The sequence below is a fragment of the Melozone crissalis genome, unplaced genomic scaffold (assembly GCF_028551555.1).
Source record: "Melozone crissalis strain CALT ecotype California unplaced genomic scaffold, PUWL_Pcris_2 ptg000023l_1, whole genome shotgun sequence".
In the NCBI taxonomy this organism is placed as follows: Eukaryota; Metazoa; Chordata; class Aves; order Passeriformes; family Passerellidae; genus Melozone; species Melozone crissalis.
This window is the reverse complement of record NW_026535801.1, coordinates 30,361,698-30,376,506: the sequence shown is the minus strand read 5'-3', so window position 1 is coordinate 30,376,506 and position 14,809 is coordinate 30,361,698. Positions and strand designations below refer to the sequence as shown.

The 14,809-nt window shown below is 44.2% G+C and overlaps 2 protein-coding genes across 3 annotated transcripts in view; one reads left to right on the top strand and one right to left on the bottom strand.

Moving 5' to 3' along the window:
• The window catches only part of SLC49A4 (solute carrier family 49 member 4), a 68,920-nt gene extending 58,877 nt beyond the window's left edge, over positions 1-10,043 (bottom strand). Inside the window, exon 1 of the mRNA XM_054278245.1 lies at positions 9,698-10,043. Within this exon, the coding sequence (XP_054134220.1) occupies positions 9,698-10,043 (346 nt within the window). The remainder of the gene's footprint in view (positions 1-9,697) is intronic.
• Positions 10,044-10,504: 461 nt separating this feature from the next.
• The window catches only part of HSPBAP1 (HSPB1 associated protein 1), a 38,424-nt gene continuing 34,119 nt past the window's right edge, over positions 10,505-14,809 (top strand). The window contains exon 1 of one of the 2 annotated variants that reach the window (XM_054278241.1): positions 10,505-10,569. In XM_054278241.1, the coding sequence (XP_054134216.1) occupies positions 10,533-10,569 (37 nt within the window). In that variant the 5' untranslated portion in view covers positions 10,505-10,532. Of the gene's footprint in view, positions 10,570-12,717; positions 12,788-14,809 lie in introns of those variants that run through there. The other variant, XM_054278243.1, reaches the window with a different exon arrangement.

The window sequence follows — 14,809 nt, the reverse complement described above, 5'->3', positions numbered from 1 at the left end:
CCCACAAGTGAAAAGAAAGAAGAAAAAAAAAAGCACAGGTGAAAAACCAGCAATGCCGAAAATGTCCAAACTTTACTAACAGGTAATGAATGAACCTCATTTTTGTGTTTGCTTCAGACTTTTCACTCCTAAAACATAACACAAAACTAACTGTTAAAAACAACATCTGTTGAAAATAATTAATAAAAATTATTTTGTTTATGCAGTTGTGTAATGCTTTTACTAGAATTCAAAAATCAGTTAAGAACAGTAAGTTCAGCATTACCAAGTGAAAATGATCTTTCTTTGTTCATACTTAGTTTCTTCTGATAGAAAAAATATATATCATGTTAATTCTTTGAAGAAAAGCCTCAGTTTTCTTTAAAGGGAATAGATTCAGCTTCTGCAGAACAACAGCCGATCTACTGTTTTTCTCTTTAACAGAATTCTAAACTAATAGCTTGGGATTATAAATACAGTATAAACATACAGCTAGCAAAATAAATGCAATATAACTTTCCTAAGTACTTGACTACTTCCATAATAAAACCCTATGAGAAAGCCCAGGGGACTTTGATAATAGAGAAATTATTGTTGTCATTCACATTAAAGAAGTTAGTACCAGCTACCTTTATGCAGCATGGATGCCACACTATTAAAACCTCCCAGGAAAAAAGGAGACTGGCAAAATGTCAATGTTTTAAAAATGCAGTAAGGCACTTGAAACCAAAACAGTATTTTAGCACTTTTAGTCCCGTTCCACAAGGCTTTCCAGAAGGGAAGAGATACCAGCCACAGGGGCTACAAACATCCTCTTCTGCATCCCAGCGGTGCCTCCATCACGAGGCCAGACCTCCGTCAGCACCAAAGCCACACAAGAGGGAAGAGCCGCCCTCCCCTGCGTCAGCGGCGCCCAGAGAGTCCTGAAGGAGCCACAGAGGAGCGTGACCCACCAAACTCAGGGCAGGCAGGGCTGGAGGAAGGGCCAGCTCACCCTCTGGCTGACAGACATTGCCAGGCACAGTGCAGAGGTTTGGCTGTGAAGAGGCAAAACACCAGGATCTGGTTGGAGATAAGAAAAGGCAAAAAGGTCAATTGTGTCCCAAGAGATTCCCAGCTCCTGGTTTTAAAAGTGCCTCTCAAGACAGTTCACAGAAGCTGTGCTGCTGACCTACACTGCTGTGCAGGCATCTGCCCCCTCCCCATTTGCTGCAGTCCCATTTCCTACTGCCCCTCAAAGTATCCATTTCCCTGTGTCTCCTACTCGACTCATTCCTTAACCTCTCCCATTCCCAGCATTTCTTGCTCTCTGGCTCCAGATCTTATTTCTGCATCTGTGCCTCCCATACTTCACCCACTACCTTGCTCCACACTCTCCCCTTCTCTCCCTCTTCTCATCCATCCACAGGCTTTTCTCACTCCTTTGAGCCCTTGGATCTTCTTGCATCCAACCTCTCCTCCTCCTCAACAACCAAGAGGAGTGGAAAACAGAGGAAAACAGGAGGGCAAGATGGGCATACCACAAGACAGGTGAGGTAGGAAGTAGAGAATAAGCAGTGAGATTAGAGTGAACTTGGGTCAAGAGAAGGTTATGAAGAGTAGTAAAACCATGTGAGCATAAAAGGGAGGTATCAGTGCACAGCTGTCCTGGTATTACTACCCCTGTACTCAATCTAAAAGCTGCTGTTGACAAAATATCTCCCTATCCAGACCTGTGTCCTGATCCAGTTCAGGGATGCTTCAGTGCTTTAACTGCTTGTGTTAGTAGCTGCATAAGAAAAGCAAGGGATCATATTTTACACTGGTAAATTACTTCCCTATTCATCAGCTTCCCAGCACCAAGGTGTATCAAGCTGCATACAGAATCACAGAATTGTCAGAGTTGCAAAGGGCCTCTGGAGATCCTCGAGTCCAAGCCCTCTGCCAAGGCTCAGGGTGACCCGGAGCAGGTGACACAGGAATGCATCCAGATGGATTTTGAGTGTCTCCAGCGAGGAGACATGGCTCCACAATCTCCCTGGGCAGCATGTTCCAGTGCTCTGCCACCCACAACATAAAGTTCTTCCTCATGTTGAGGTGGAATTCCCTGTGTTTGAGTTTATGGCTGTCACCCCATGCTCACTGTGCTTGTACATGCAGCGTGCCAAAGCCCAAGAGCGTTATCCCAGATAGCAGGGCCATTACTGTTGTCACATGAGCTATATGCAAATAGAATTATTTTACTTTCCACCATGGAAAAGTTCTTCCAAATCAAGCACGCAGCTTCCTGATATGCTTCACAGCGTGGTGTTTAAACAGCTGTGCCTGTACCCCTACTCAGTTGCAAAGACCTGTGTGAAGAGTGCAAAGGGCACAGCAGCTGCATGGGAGAGCAGCATAAAGAGAATGTATGGAAACTCGGCAGCAATCAGAGCTGGGGTGGAACCCAACCCAACAGAAAGACCTAGTTCCAGTAGAGGACATCTATCTACAGCCCCAACTGATGCTTTTCAACTCAACCTGGCCCAGCAGGAGGTATGGAAGCACTGCTAAGAATCAAGCTAGCATTGCTATGATGAACCAGAGCAGCATCAAGTTAATACAATTTACCAGCTCCTAATTAAAGCACTCTGTGTTGCTAATCACTGTGTATCAAGTGGTCTTTTGCAGCATGCCTGACTCCAAGGAGGGTGGGCCAATCTATTCTCTAATGTGTCTCACTTCTGGAAGCACTTGCACAAACACTCTGTGAACATTCATACAGCCACAGTAGATAAAATTTAGCAACAAAAGCAAAGTTTGGTTCAGTCTTCCTTTTTCTTCTCTTCTGATGATACAGAGGAAAAGTATGTCTATACAAATATGCACACCAGCACTCATCAAAATAAATTTTGTAAAACCAAGCTGATCAAATACCTGCTCTAGTGAGATTTACCTATATTCAGCTCTCTAATTGCTTCTTTCATCTCTCCACATGAAAAGCAACACTTCATCTCATTTCTTCCAAGATTTGTTAGCATAGGAAAATTAATCCCTTTCACAGGATTTGATAGGTGTGGATCAGTATCACTTAAAAGATAATGAAGTATGGACCATTAATAGCATGCAGTAGCTGTCTACAGGATGAGAGACAGACTGCAGTAAAGAAGGTATTTTCCTTCAAACTGCTTTTGTATTTGGTTCAAGTGCATCAGCCACTTGCATTTTCACCAAACACATGCACCTTTCACTTCTGGAGTCAAGGCATTCTCCCCCGGCTCCTTTCTTAGCTGAAGCCCAAAGTTCACATTTAACTTTCATTCAATCCCAAAGAGCTTCTTGCTGCTCTGGCTGGAGTTAAAACCTTTGCCATTTGTAAGAGACATAAAGGTCATAATAGCCTGAACAGCTTTTAAAGACTTTGCCCACTATGGCAAACTGTATAAAGAAGTACCTGCTCATCTGTGACCACCAAGCTCTCCAAGCTACCCCTCCCCCTTGAATATGACTCCATGAATTCCTGGAAATTTGGACAGTAAATTATGCCACCTGATGGGAACTTGAGATAAGATAAAGGTGCTACTATTTTCCGATTATCTCAGACCAGGAAGAGAAAAACAAGCTGGGGGAGCACTGGCAATAAACACAAGGAATCTACACTGAAAGCCAACACAGCAACTGGGCTGAAAGTTCTGACTGGGTCCAGCAGGTGGAGGCCACAGCCCACCCATTTGAGAAGCCCCCCAACTCAAAGAGAAAGACTGAACATGGGACTAATTAACATTGGAATAGAGGGAATCATTTAACCCATAGAATAAAAGAACTGTGTAGCCAAATGAGCACTGATTCCTTTGTTTGCTAATATGTTTAACGGTGAAAGTTTGGAGTGACCTCAGGACCCCCCACACTGAGAAGACAAGAAGAGAACCAACGGGATGTTGTCTGGATCTGTGGGTAGAGATACTTTTCTACTTAATCTGTCACTCCCTTTCTCCCTCTTTTTTTCTTATTTCTATCTCTCTCTACCTCACATTTATGTTAAATAAAATCCGTACTACAAACTTGGACATATGGTCTCATTTGCACCTTAATTCACGCAGAGGCATCTCTCTAATAATCATAATTACTGGATCCTAACACCATAAATACTAAGTAGAATCAGTTGTTTATTATGAGGCTACTCTCTAATCTCTGCATCATACTTGCCTTTCTTACTTGCTCCCTTGCCATTCTACTCACATTTTTGAATCTGTAAGTTTTCCCATAGGTATTTCTTGCAGACTGTATCAACCTGCCGAAGTCAGAATGCCTAAAAACTTCTACTGTTGCAGCATGTAAATCCTTTTGGCTTGATGTCACTAAGTTAAAGTCTCACAGCCTTAGGCCAAGTCTTATCCCAGATGTTTTTAGCTGAGGCTCATGCTTGAACTTAGCACATGAATTATCAAATTGGTCACTTTGAAATACTGGGCACTCATCTTGCAGTCATGAATCTGAGATAAGAAAAGTCTATTTCTGAGATCATGACAAAAAGGAAAGGAAAATGCATTTCTTTGCCAAAGGTGAAAATTCTCAGACTTTGAAAGTTCACAAGCCACCTCTTTTGTCCTTCTGTTAAGCATCTATGGCATGACAGAACTACGAATACTTCCATCAAAAAGTCCCATTTTCTTCTGAGTGCCACCATGGAAATTACTCCACATAATCCATCTATATTAACAATGGAACCTATCAGCAACTACACTTGCAGTGATTCTTCTAAGTTATTAGTAACATGTCAAATTTATACTTACATTGTCCAAAAGCCTGAATGACAGAGAAGGACCCTGAAATGCCAAGCATAATGGGAACACTTGAGAAAATTTTCCCCACCTGTTGGATTCACTTGGCCATTCAATGCTTCCACCAACTTCTAGAAGGACAACCTGCTTTCTCTCTGTACCCACTTTCACATCTCTCAAAATAAACCCAAAGGCATTTCACAAACACCTCCTAGACTAAAATCTCAGGAGAAAACAAGTTCACCTGGAGTCACCTCCCTTATGTCCCAGTGACCCTTTATGTGAGGTAGAGGTACCCAGAGGACCCATGAAAGCAAAACCAGAATATGCATCCAGCACCAAGTGACAATCCAAGAATTCCAAACATGAAAGCTGCCATGCACAGTTCTGCTTCTACATCATGTGTAGTTTATTTTATAGGGAGAACAGTTATTAAGAACATTTTTTGTATCAGTAAGGTCTGATTTAGTACTTGTACTCAATAGTCATGACAATTTTGTCAGACTGCATTAAAGAATTTAATCTCAAAATTCCCAAGTGGAAGAGAAAGAGCTATCAAATGTCTTCAGAGAAGGAAACCAAGATGCATGATTTAGGAGACAGCAATAAAATAAAGAGTTTGGTATTCAGGAAAGAAATAACTACTCTTACAGATAAAAACTTTCATGGTGTCAATGGACAAGCCAATCTTGATTAAAACCAGAATCTGATTATTGAAGTTTTCTCTCTACTTCATAATGTAATCACTAGAGTAACACTGCTGCATAAATTCAATTTCAGCAAAATAAAATTACTGAGATTGTATATGCAACCCACATAAGCATATATAATTTTATAAAAAAGGACCAAGAAATAGATTACATTCCACTTTTACAAGTAATATGTCTCATCTTCAAATTCAATATAAAACTGTTCACTGCATTCCAAAAATTAATGAAAAAAATCACCATTCTATTCAATTTGTTCAGTGTAAACTATCATAAAATATTTCATCCTTCATTGCCTCTTCTTGCTTATATGGGAACATAATGAAGACTGACACATATTGCTTCTAGGTCTCACTTTGTAACTAGGAGCTTAATAAAACCCCCTTGGTGAACCAGATCCAGCTTTTGATTTCGAGTTAGACATATAAACATGCTAACAGTCCTGCGAGGTTGTATTTACAGTTCTCAGGAAATGAAACACTCAAGGCATGAAATGTACATAAACACTCAAGCATCATGTGACAAATTGTAGCTAATTTTAATCATGTAAACAACAAGGGTCCATCCAATAGCACACTTAAGTAATTTCCCATTTAATTTCAGTCTTATTAAATCTCTAAAGATAATTAGAATTTAAACAAGGACTCTCTAATCCTATTGCTAAAGAAAATACACCAAATAAGACACATAGCTCCATGGCACCCTCTGTCTTTTCACCTTTCTTCACAAAGAAACCAACCAAGACAACACCTCTAATCCTACACATAGAAAACAGTTTTCAAACCCACCCAAAATGGCACATACTCAAAAGTGACATATAATTGCTGAATTTCATCATGCACCCACCCCAGAACAGGAGTAAGAAATGTGAGAGATGCCACCACTGTCCTTACACAGCACCCAGCCAAGGAACATGGAAAACCCTGGGGGTGCTCAAAGGCTGGCACAATTCAGCCAGAGCAAGTTGGGAGGCAGGAACAGGAACAGAGCTCATTCCCCAGAGAACTTTCAGCTGTGATATGTGAACCTCACTATGCATCTGAAAACAAATGTATATTTGAGGACAAGAGCTTAGCAAAACCACAAAGTAGCTTTCAGTTTACAGAGACATGGGCTAAATCCAGACTTCCTCCATCACCTCAAAGACCCTTTAAAACAGTGTGGAAAATCCCTTCAAAAATGTCTTCTTTGAGTCTGCTCAGATCTTCAAGTAAAAAGGCTTCTTTGTGAAGCCTTGTGAAGACCATCACTACCTTCCTGATGAAAAATCATCTTCAGCTTCATAAAAAACATGATATCCCTACAGATCCATAGCAACATGGTCTTAAGTCAACCAAGACTTTTTGTCATGCTGCTTCTGGCACCGAGACCCTTCTGGGTCATCCTCTGGGGAGGCATACAGTTGCCAGAATTATTCCTCGGGGAGCCAGAAGTGACAGCATCTCTACACCTTTCACAGTCCAGGTATTCCTGCCATTCCCCAATTGCCCAGCTTGGGCTGGCTGCAACCAGGCCTTCAGAGTGAATCCAGGGGATACCTTCAGTAGGCCACAGGGAAAAAGTTCACAAAGGCCAGTAAACCTTTTGAGGTTAGAAAAACCAAAAAAAATTGTAATTCCTCCCTCCTAGAACCCTTCTGTACAGAACTGAAGAAAAGAGTTTATTTAGCACACCTCTCACTAAAAATAACCACTGCTGTTGTCTCTTCTCAGAGGGCCCCACACTTCTCTGAAAAGCTGTAATGGAAGTGGCTCACGGAATCCAAGACATGCTTCTTGTAACTATTAGTATGCTATTCATGAATATTTATTCTTTCAACTTCCAATTAGTTAAGAAGCAAAAAAAAAAAAACAGAAGAAAAGTGACCAAACCAGTACTGAAACTGGAGCAGGTGCACAAAATGCACAACAGAAGTCTGGTACGGATACAGATTTATGCTGTGAACTATGTGCTGTGAATGAACAACTAAAAACCAAAAAGACCAATTCTTCTGAACTTCTTCTGAAGCATCAAAACAGAAAATCCGATTAAGTGACAGCAGGCAGATACTTATCAGTTCGATTTACCTCTGACTGTGAAGTATAGGACTACCTAACAGCACAATCTCCTCTTAGATTCTGACATGCCTCATCTACAGTGTCATACTTCTGATACTTGCCAAGTTTTACATGTTGACACTTCACAAATACATTTTTTCCTGACAGCTCCTTTACTAGCCAACTCCAGTGACAAATGATTCAAGTCAAAGAGTAAATGGTGTAGTTTCTCCAGAGTAAATCTGGTGTAACAGCAAGCAAGTGAAATACGAGCCTTGCAAGATCAGATTCAACCAACTTTACAGCTTCAAAGCAAAAGTCAAGATCCTCCTGGAACACAGGTACTCCAAAGAGCAGTGGAGTAAACTCCTCCCCAGAGCATGCCTCCAGTGAAGTGTGCCCCATGGCTGACTGGGGGCTCAGCAGCTCTCCTGTCTGCTCCATGATGAACCAAGTGACAGGACTCCACCATCACTTCCAAAGTGAACAGCACCACATTCTCTGTGGGAATCACCCAGACTCAGCAAACAGCAAGAAACAGTATCAGAAAACATTCAGTGCCCTCACAAAACCTGCTGATCTGGAAAGAACTTGCTCCAGTGCCCACATGTACTCCTTACGCACACAGCCAAATGAGTTGAGATGCCCTGTTCAGGTTACCTACCAACATTCTCTCAATAAGGACAGCAGCAAACCAAGAGTAAAGGGGTTGCTCATATCTGCACCTCCAATGAACATGAGAATTAAAAATAAAAAAAAACCAACAAACACACAAAAGAACCCTCCAAAGCAATCAGTTAGGGAAATGAGAAAAACACCTGTATACATATTCTCATCAAAACAACCTACACATGAAACCAAGAAATCCCACAACTACACTACTAATCATAATATAAAAGCACAAAATACTAAAGTTTCTTTTCCCATGAATTGCTTCCAAACTTTTACAGTATTATTTTGCATTGCTCAGGATCAACTTCATAGAAAATGTAGAAATAAAAATACAGACTCAGCTCTCTAAGCATAGGTTCACATTTACTTTTATTTCCTTCATGCCATGAGCAGTCTTCACTGTAGAAACCAAACTAACTTGCTTTAATTTTAAGATCATTAACAACATTATTATGTATCAATTGAGACAGATATTGCCAGCTCAAGTCTAAACTGCTTGAGAGAAGACTGGATGAACAGCCACCATGGACTCATTTCCAGAATGTACTTTCAGCCCAGTAAATTTTATTCCCCCAATGCCTCTTCAATTTTAGGAAAAGTAATTACAGTTTTGAAACAGGCCTTCTCAAATACAACTTTTCTCCCTGCCTGCTTTCACTTTCCCTTCCTCTTCCCCTTCCTTTCCCACAAATGAGCTATTAATTCCTAAATAAATGGAATACATAGCACTTAGGATCAGGAGCCACAAGGGTCCACTGGTACTATCTCCTGTTTAGAGGTCTGTTTAAACAGGAATTAAAAGAAATCCCTTCAGTGGATTTAGGCCCAAAAACTGAAATCTGCAAACACCTCAGTGGAATGGTCCCCTGGGTGACCACAGAGGAACCACACAGACCCTGGAGAAGTTCTCCAGAGACAAACACCATTTTGGTAAGTTTGCTACTGAGATGCAATGGTCTGAACACAAATTAGGAAACTCTTCCTTGTACTCCTCTTTGAAACACCAAAGCGCAACTTCTCTGTGTTCTCTGTCTTTGTATCTCCCTAGCACAATGGAAAGAAAAACACCAACTTCATGTCCAGCCTGCTTTTAAAAATGAAGAACTTCTTTCAAGATGCAATGGCCACCCTGAGCAATGGCACTACTTGATCAAAACATCAACTCGTGTTTGTTTGACAGCTGGTAACCAGAAATCACCACCAGGTCAAACAGCTGGATGGCAATGCCGGACTGGAGCAGCTCCTCCAGACCCACACCTCCCATGCGACGTCAGATGCCCTAATTCCGCTTAGTATCTTCCTTGTGAATGGACTTTGATGAGTCTTCGTTTGGGCAGAGTACTGAAAACAGCAGTCATGATGCCTTTTAGGTATTAGTCAACCCTTTTTAAGGCCGAGGCCATTGGGCCCGAGTGTTCCCGGTCTGGCAGCGTCCCCTTCACCGGCCACGGGACCGCGGCGCCGGGGGACACGGCCACGGCGTCCCCGCCTGGCCCGGGGAAAGCCACAGGAGCGGGTCGGGGAGTCCCGAACCCCCGGCCCCGCCGCCCCCGGCCCCGCTCACCCTTCTTGTCCATGAGCCACATGAAGAAGAAGCAGGGCGCGAAGCCGATGGGCCCCCAGAAGACGAGCAGGGCGATGTCCCAGCCACTGAAGCCGAAGGCCAGGCGGGCCGAGTTCTGGATAGGGCCCCAGGTGTTCCACACCAGGCCCTGCGCGAAGCCCAGCAGCGAGAACAGCAGCAGCACCAGCCACCGCCGCCCGTACACGCGGCCCGACAGCGGCGGCAGCCGCCCCGCCGGGACCCCCGCCGGGACCCCCGCCGGCCCCCGCGGCTGCGGCCGCGGCTGCTGCGGCGGCGGCGGCAGGAGGGGCCGCCGCTCCTCCGCGCTGCTCCAGCCCAAGCCCATCTGCGGGGGCGCTGCCGGGGGCCCGCAGGGGAGGAGGGGACGGGGCCGGGGGAAGGGACACCCACACTTCAGCCCCCGAGCGCGGCAGCGCTGCCCCGGCCCGGCGCTGCCGCATGCGCGGTCGGGCAGGGCCGGCGGCCGCCTCCTTCCTCCGCCGGCGAGGGGAGGAGGGAACCGGCGCCGCGGAGGAGAGCCGGGCCCGCCGCCCGCGGGGAGGGAGCCGCGCCGCCGGGCAGTGGGGGCGTGCGGGACGGGGAAGGCACCGGGCCGCGCCCCGCGGGGAGCGGGGGAGAGGAGCCCGGGGCAGGAGCGCGGCTGCCCGCGGGCGCGGCCACCCGGGTGTCACCGGCTGGGCCGGGGAGCTCCGGCCGTCACGCCGCCACCGGCTCCGCCCCGCCGCGGCTCCCGGGCCGCGCTGCCCCTTCCGCCGCCGAAGGCGGTGCCGAGCGAGGCCCGCCCGAGCCGCCCCGCAGGCAGAGCCACCGGAGCATGGCCGGGGCGCAGAGCTGCCGTCCCCCCGCGCCGGGTAGGTGCCCCTCGGCCCGGACCCCAGCGCGGCGCGGCTGCAGGCCCGGGCCGAGGAGGGTATGGGGAGGGTGAAGCGGCGGCTGAAGCGGGGCCGTAACCGGGCCCGTGACCGGGCCCATGACCGGACCCGCCGAGCCCCTCCATCAGCTCCTCCTCCAACACGTCCCTGTCGGCCGCGGGCCCCCTCAGCAGCGTGGTACCTTCGCGCAGGGGGGTGCTGCAGCAGGGCATCCCTCGGATATCGATCCTCTTAAAGGGAGAAGGAAATCGTGTTGCTTTGGTGGATACAAATCAACCACGGTCCGAACTGAGAGGGAAAACATATCAGGGTTCGGATACAACATGCACAGAAGTCCATTTTAAAATAATTCGGGTCAATATACCATCATGTGAGGAACACTATGCTCATTAGTGTTATCATTTAAATAGATTGAAGTATATATTCATTAGATTAGTTTATGTGAGAATTTATCTGTAGATCAACCATCTGTACTTGTCATAAAATTAATGGCTCATATGCTGCACAGTGTTTCATGTTCCCTAAAATATTGGGTATTTCAGTGTGGCTTGATTAGACATTCTGTCACCAAGTCTGGAAGTTAGTTTGATTAATGCCTGTGTAATTAAATGAGGAGAGCTGAACGGTGCGATCCCCACAGACCTCGTTTATGTCCAGTGTCAGTGTCATAACTGTTGATGTGCTGGGCAGTGCACAGCTGAATTTTACACATGGCCACCATCCCACAATTTTGCGGCCAAAACCTCCGAGGTTTCCTTTCATTCCCATGAAATTCCTCTCAGAACATAACAGACATCGCATTTTTTTAGTCCATGCAGCTCAGTTTTCTAGACTGAAAGTGCAACAAGGAAGTATATGCTGACTGAAATCAGCAGAACTATGATCAAAAGAAAATTATATTTTGTCTACAAAACTTCAGGAAATGCCACATGAAAAATAAAATTCACACACAATTAAATAATGGGGGACATACAGAAAACTCAAATTTGAGGCTGCTGTGTACAGCTGTAGTGACAAAAGTACAGTAAAAACATAGGGGTTTTCCTCATGGCTGATATATATTCTGGTAGTGCTTTGGAGCTCCAAATAAGATTAATTCCCCATTTTACTAAGTCCTTTTCATACATTACCACCTCAGCATACTTTAGCCCATGCCAAAATATTCTTTCAATTAAAAAAGGGTATGTTACAACTGTAATTTAAGTGATTTGCTGGCATTCATCCAAAGACAAAGTGCTGCTATTTGCAGAAGTAAACAATGTGAAAAAGTACTTCTCTCTTTGAACATTTTTCAATTAACTGTAGTAATTGTGGAGGTTTCATGGTTCTAGTGGCAGGAAACCCATCAAGAAATAAGACAAGTGGGGTTTTGTGGTGTCCTTCTTAACTGCAAAACTTGTCTCATGCCTCATATTATCTGCCTGGTCAAATGAAAACTTGAATATAAGCAGGATCATTCTTTGATAACTTATCCAAGACACTTCATCTTACGATGGGTTTCAAGATATTTTGACTCTTTCATGAGGAAAGAGAAATTTCTGAGAAACAACAACAAACTAAAGGGGCTGTCAAAATAGGCTCAAAAATATTTAAGTATATTTATTATTGACTTAATGATGATTTAAATAATTTATTTTAATTGCTTGATTTGAAATCGCTCCATCTTTTCATAGCTTCACAACCCATATGCGCATCTTTCAGTCGTGGCCTGACCTTTTCTATTCCAGCTATTTAATTAACACAGTGTAATATTCTGTGTGAATTATTCTTGTTTGCAGGATATGGTATTGGTTAAATTTGTTAATGTAAAGGAGCAGTGTATTGTTGATAAACTGTTGGAAACCAAATTAGCTTTATCTTGCAGCTAGCTGATTGCATTATTTCACTCATGGGTATAATACTCCTCTAAATATGCTAATTTCACTCTTTTCTCCGTGTGGTGACATTTTTACTGTTCTCATTACTGACATTTGTAATATTTGAGGTGGGGAAATTTTTCTTGCTTTAACCTCATTATAATGTAGCTAAAGAGATTTGAATATTATCAGATGAAATAGCACGTATATTCAGGCAAGTAGAAAGGTTATTTTCTCTCCTGGCCCATAACTTTCATGTCTATGCATGACACCTGGATCCAAACTGTGATACAGATGCCCATGCAGGTACTACTTGCCTGAGCACAATAGTGTGTCCATTGGTAGGTGCCTTCATTTCCAACCTACAAGCTCTGAGGTGGCTGTGTGACCGTATTCCTGCCTGTCTGCCTGTGTCTGACCTAAAACATTCAGGAATTCATCTTAGGAGGAGTTGGTTGCCTGGAGCTCTGATAGACTAGTGGTGACAGACAAAAATTACATGGCTGAGGCTGTCCTTGCTTCCAAATGCTCTTGCCATCCCTGAGGCAGGCCTGGTGGATCTGCTTGCAGGTTGGCACCTGCAGTGTGCCAATTTAAGATTGGCTTATTAATATAAACTGAGGCTTTGACGGTTTGTTGCCCCACCTTGGGGCATCTGGAGAGTCTAGTTCAGCTAAAACACATCTGTCATGTAATGTGCTCAGCAGTCCAGGAGAGCATCCCCCCATGGGGCAACCCCCAGTTCCTAGCACATTAGGAAGGGCCATTTGCTCTTTCCTGTCACCATGGTTTTGACAGATTTGCCTCCATGTGACATTCTTTAGAGATTCAGTGAATGTCAGTGTCCCCTTGGTTCTTACACCTCTCTCCCAACAGCTCCTCATGTCATGTATACAATCTTGTCCTTTCTTGTGTCAACTCATACCTTGCAATGTAACAAGCAGCAAGTCATTGCATGCCCCGTAAAGGTTAGAAGCATTTTGGCACAAATGGGCAGAACCAAAATTAATTCAAAGATTGAAAAGTAATATTTTGCAGATTCTGAAAATTCCTTCCAGGATCTAAAAAAAGTTCTCTTTACCAGGGATTTCCCTCAATTTCCAGACTTCAGCTGGAATTATGACAGTGCAATTTCAGAGCTGCCATAAACAACACTGGTGTAGCAGGGATCTGTAATGAGTGAGTTCTTTACACCCCATCTTGAAAAACACCTCTGAAGGTGAGCCTGTGAGGTGTGAGCAAATCCTGTTCTTCCTTCCTTAAGTTTTGGCATTGTTTCTATTCTAGTTGCTCAGGAACAGGTTGGTTGAAATCTGCTCTGGTTTGGGCACCTTCCAATCTGTGTATTCATTCAGCATATTTTCTTGCCTTCCTTTTTCATTGGGAAGTATGTGAACTCCAGCTCTAATGTCATACAATGATTTCCTGGTCCTTCAGGTTTTACAGTGCTTCCTTTTTTCTAGTATCAACAGGAAGCAAAAATACAGACCAGACACATCTTTAGCTTATGAAAGCTGAGCAGTTTTATTCTTAAATTCAAACTTCAGTGTTTTCCAGTGGGGAATTCATTTATACCTTTTGATTGCAGGCTGTGTATATTCCCACTGCAGAGTGACCATTGTAGTGCAGATGATTCCAGGTTTGTGGTGAGCCAGAGCCCATTGTAAGATTCTCTAGGGAGAGCTGGGATTTTCCACCTTTTCTTGTGGAGTCTACCTTTGTGGCTGGCTAATGAAAGACATGTCACTGGATTCTCTGTACACCACACTGCAGGTTTTTTAGTGCAGCTCTCAAAAGGAATATGCAAAAGTCACATCTGACTTGGGCTTTGAGCACATTTAAAGCATTCTGTGCTCCATTTCTGCTTGTCCTGCTATTCATCACCTCCTTAATGATGAACATGTAAGTGATGATTGTATCTTCTTTGAGGGGGAGGTGGAAGCTACATGATGTCTTTCATCAAGGTAATTTTGTTGGCTACCTCCCTACCTCACTTAGCCTTCAGGCTCCATGTCTTAGACATTGTAGGGAGTTTATACTGGAGCTTCAGCTTCAGCAGACTACTGCCCCTGTGTTGTCTCATTTTATTCAGGGCCACCATGTGCAAGTAACCGCAAATGACATCAGCAGAGTATTTTACACCCCAAAGTTATGTTAAGGAAATTCATTTCCAAAGACTGATGGTTCCTGTCTTCCTGAAAACCTGAGAATTATGCAAATGAACTGAGTCACAGGATGTTAGGCTTGAATTGGGAAGTACAGGGTGAAAATCTCCACTGTTTCCTTGTGCTAGGACTGCCTCAGTGCAGCTCTCGTTGTCTCTGGTGCCAGCAAGGAGAGATAGTCATGGTGCTCTGGTACTG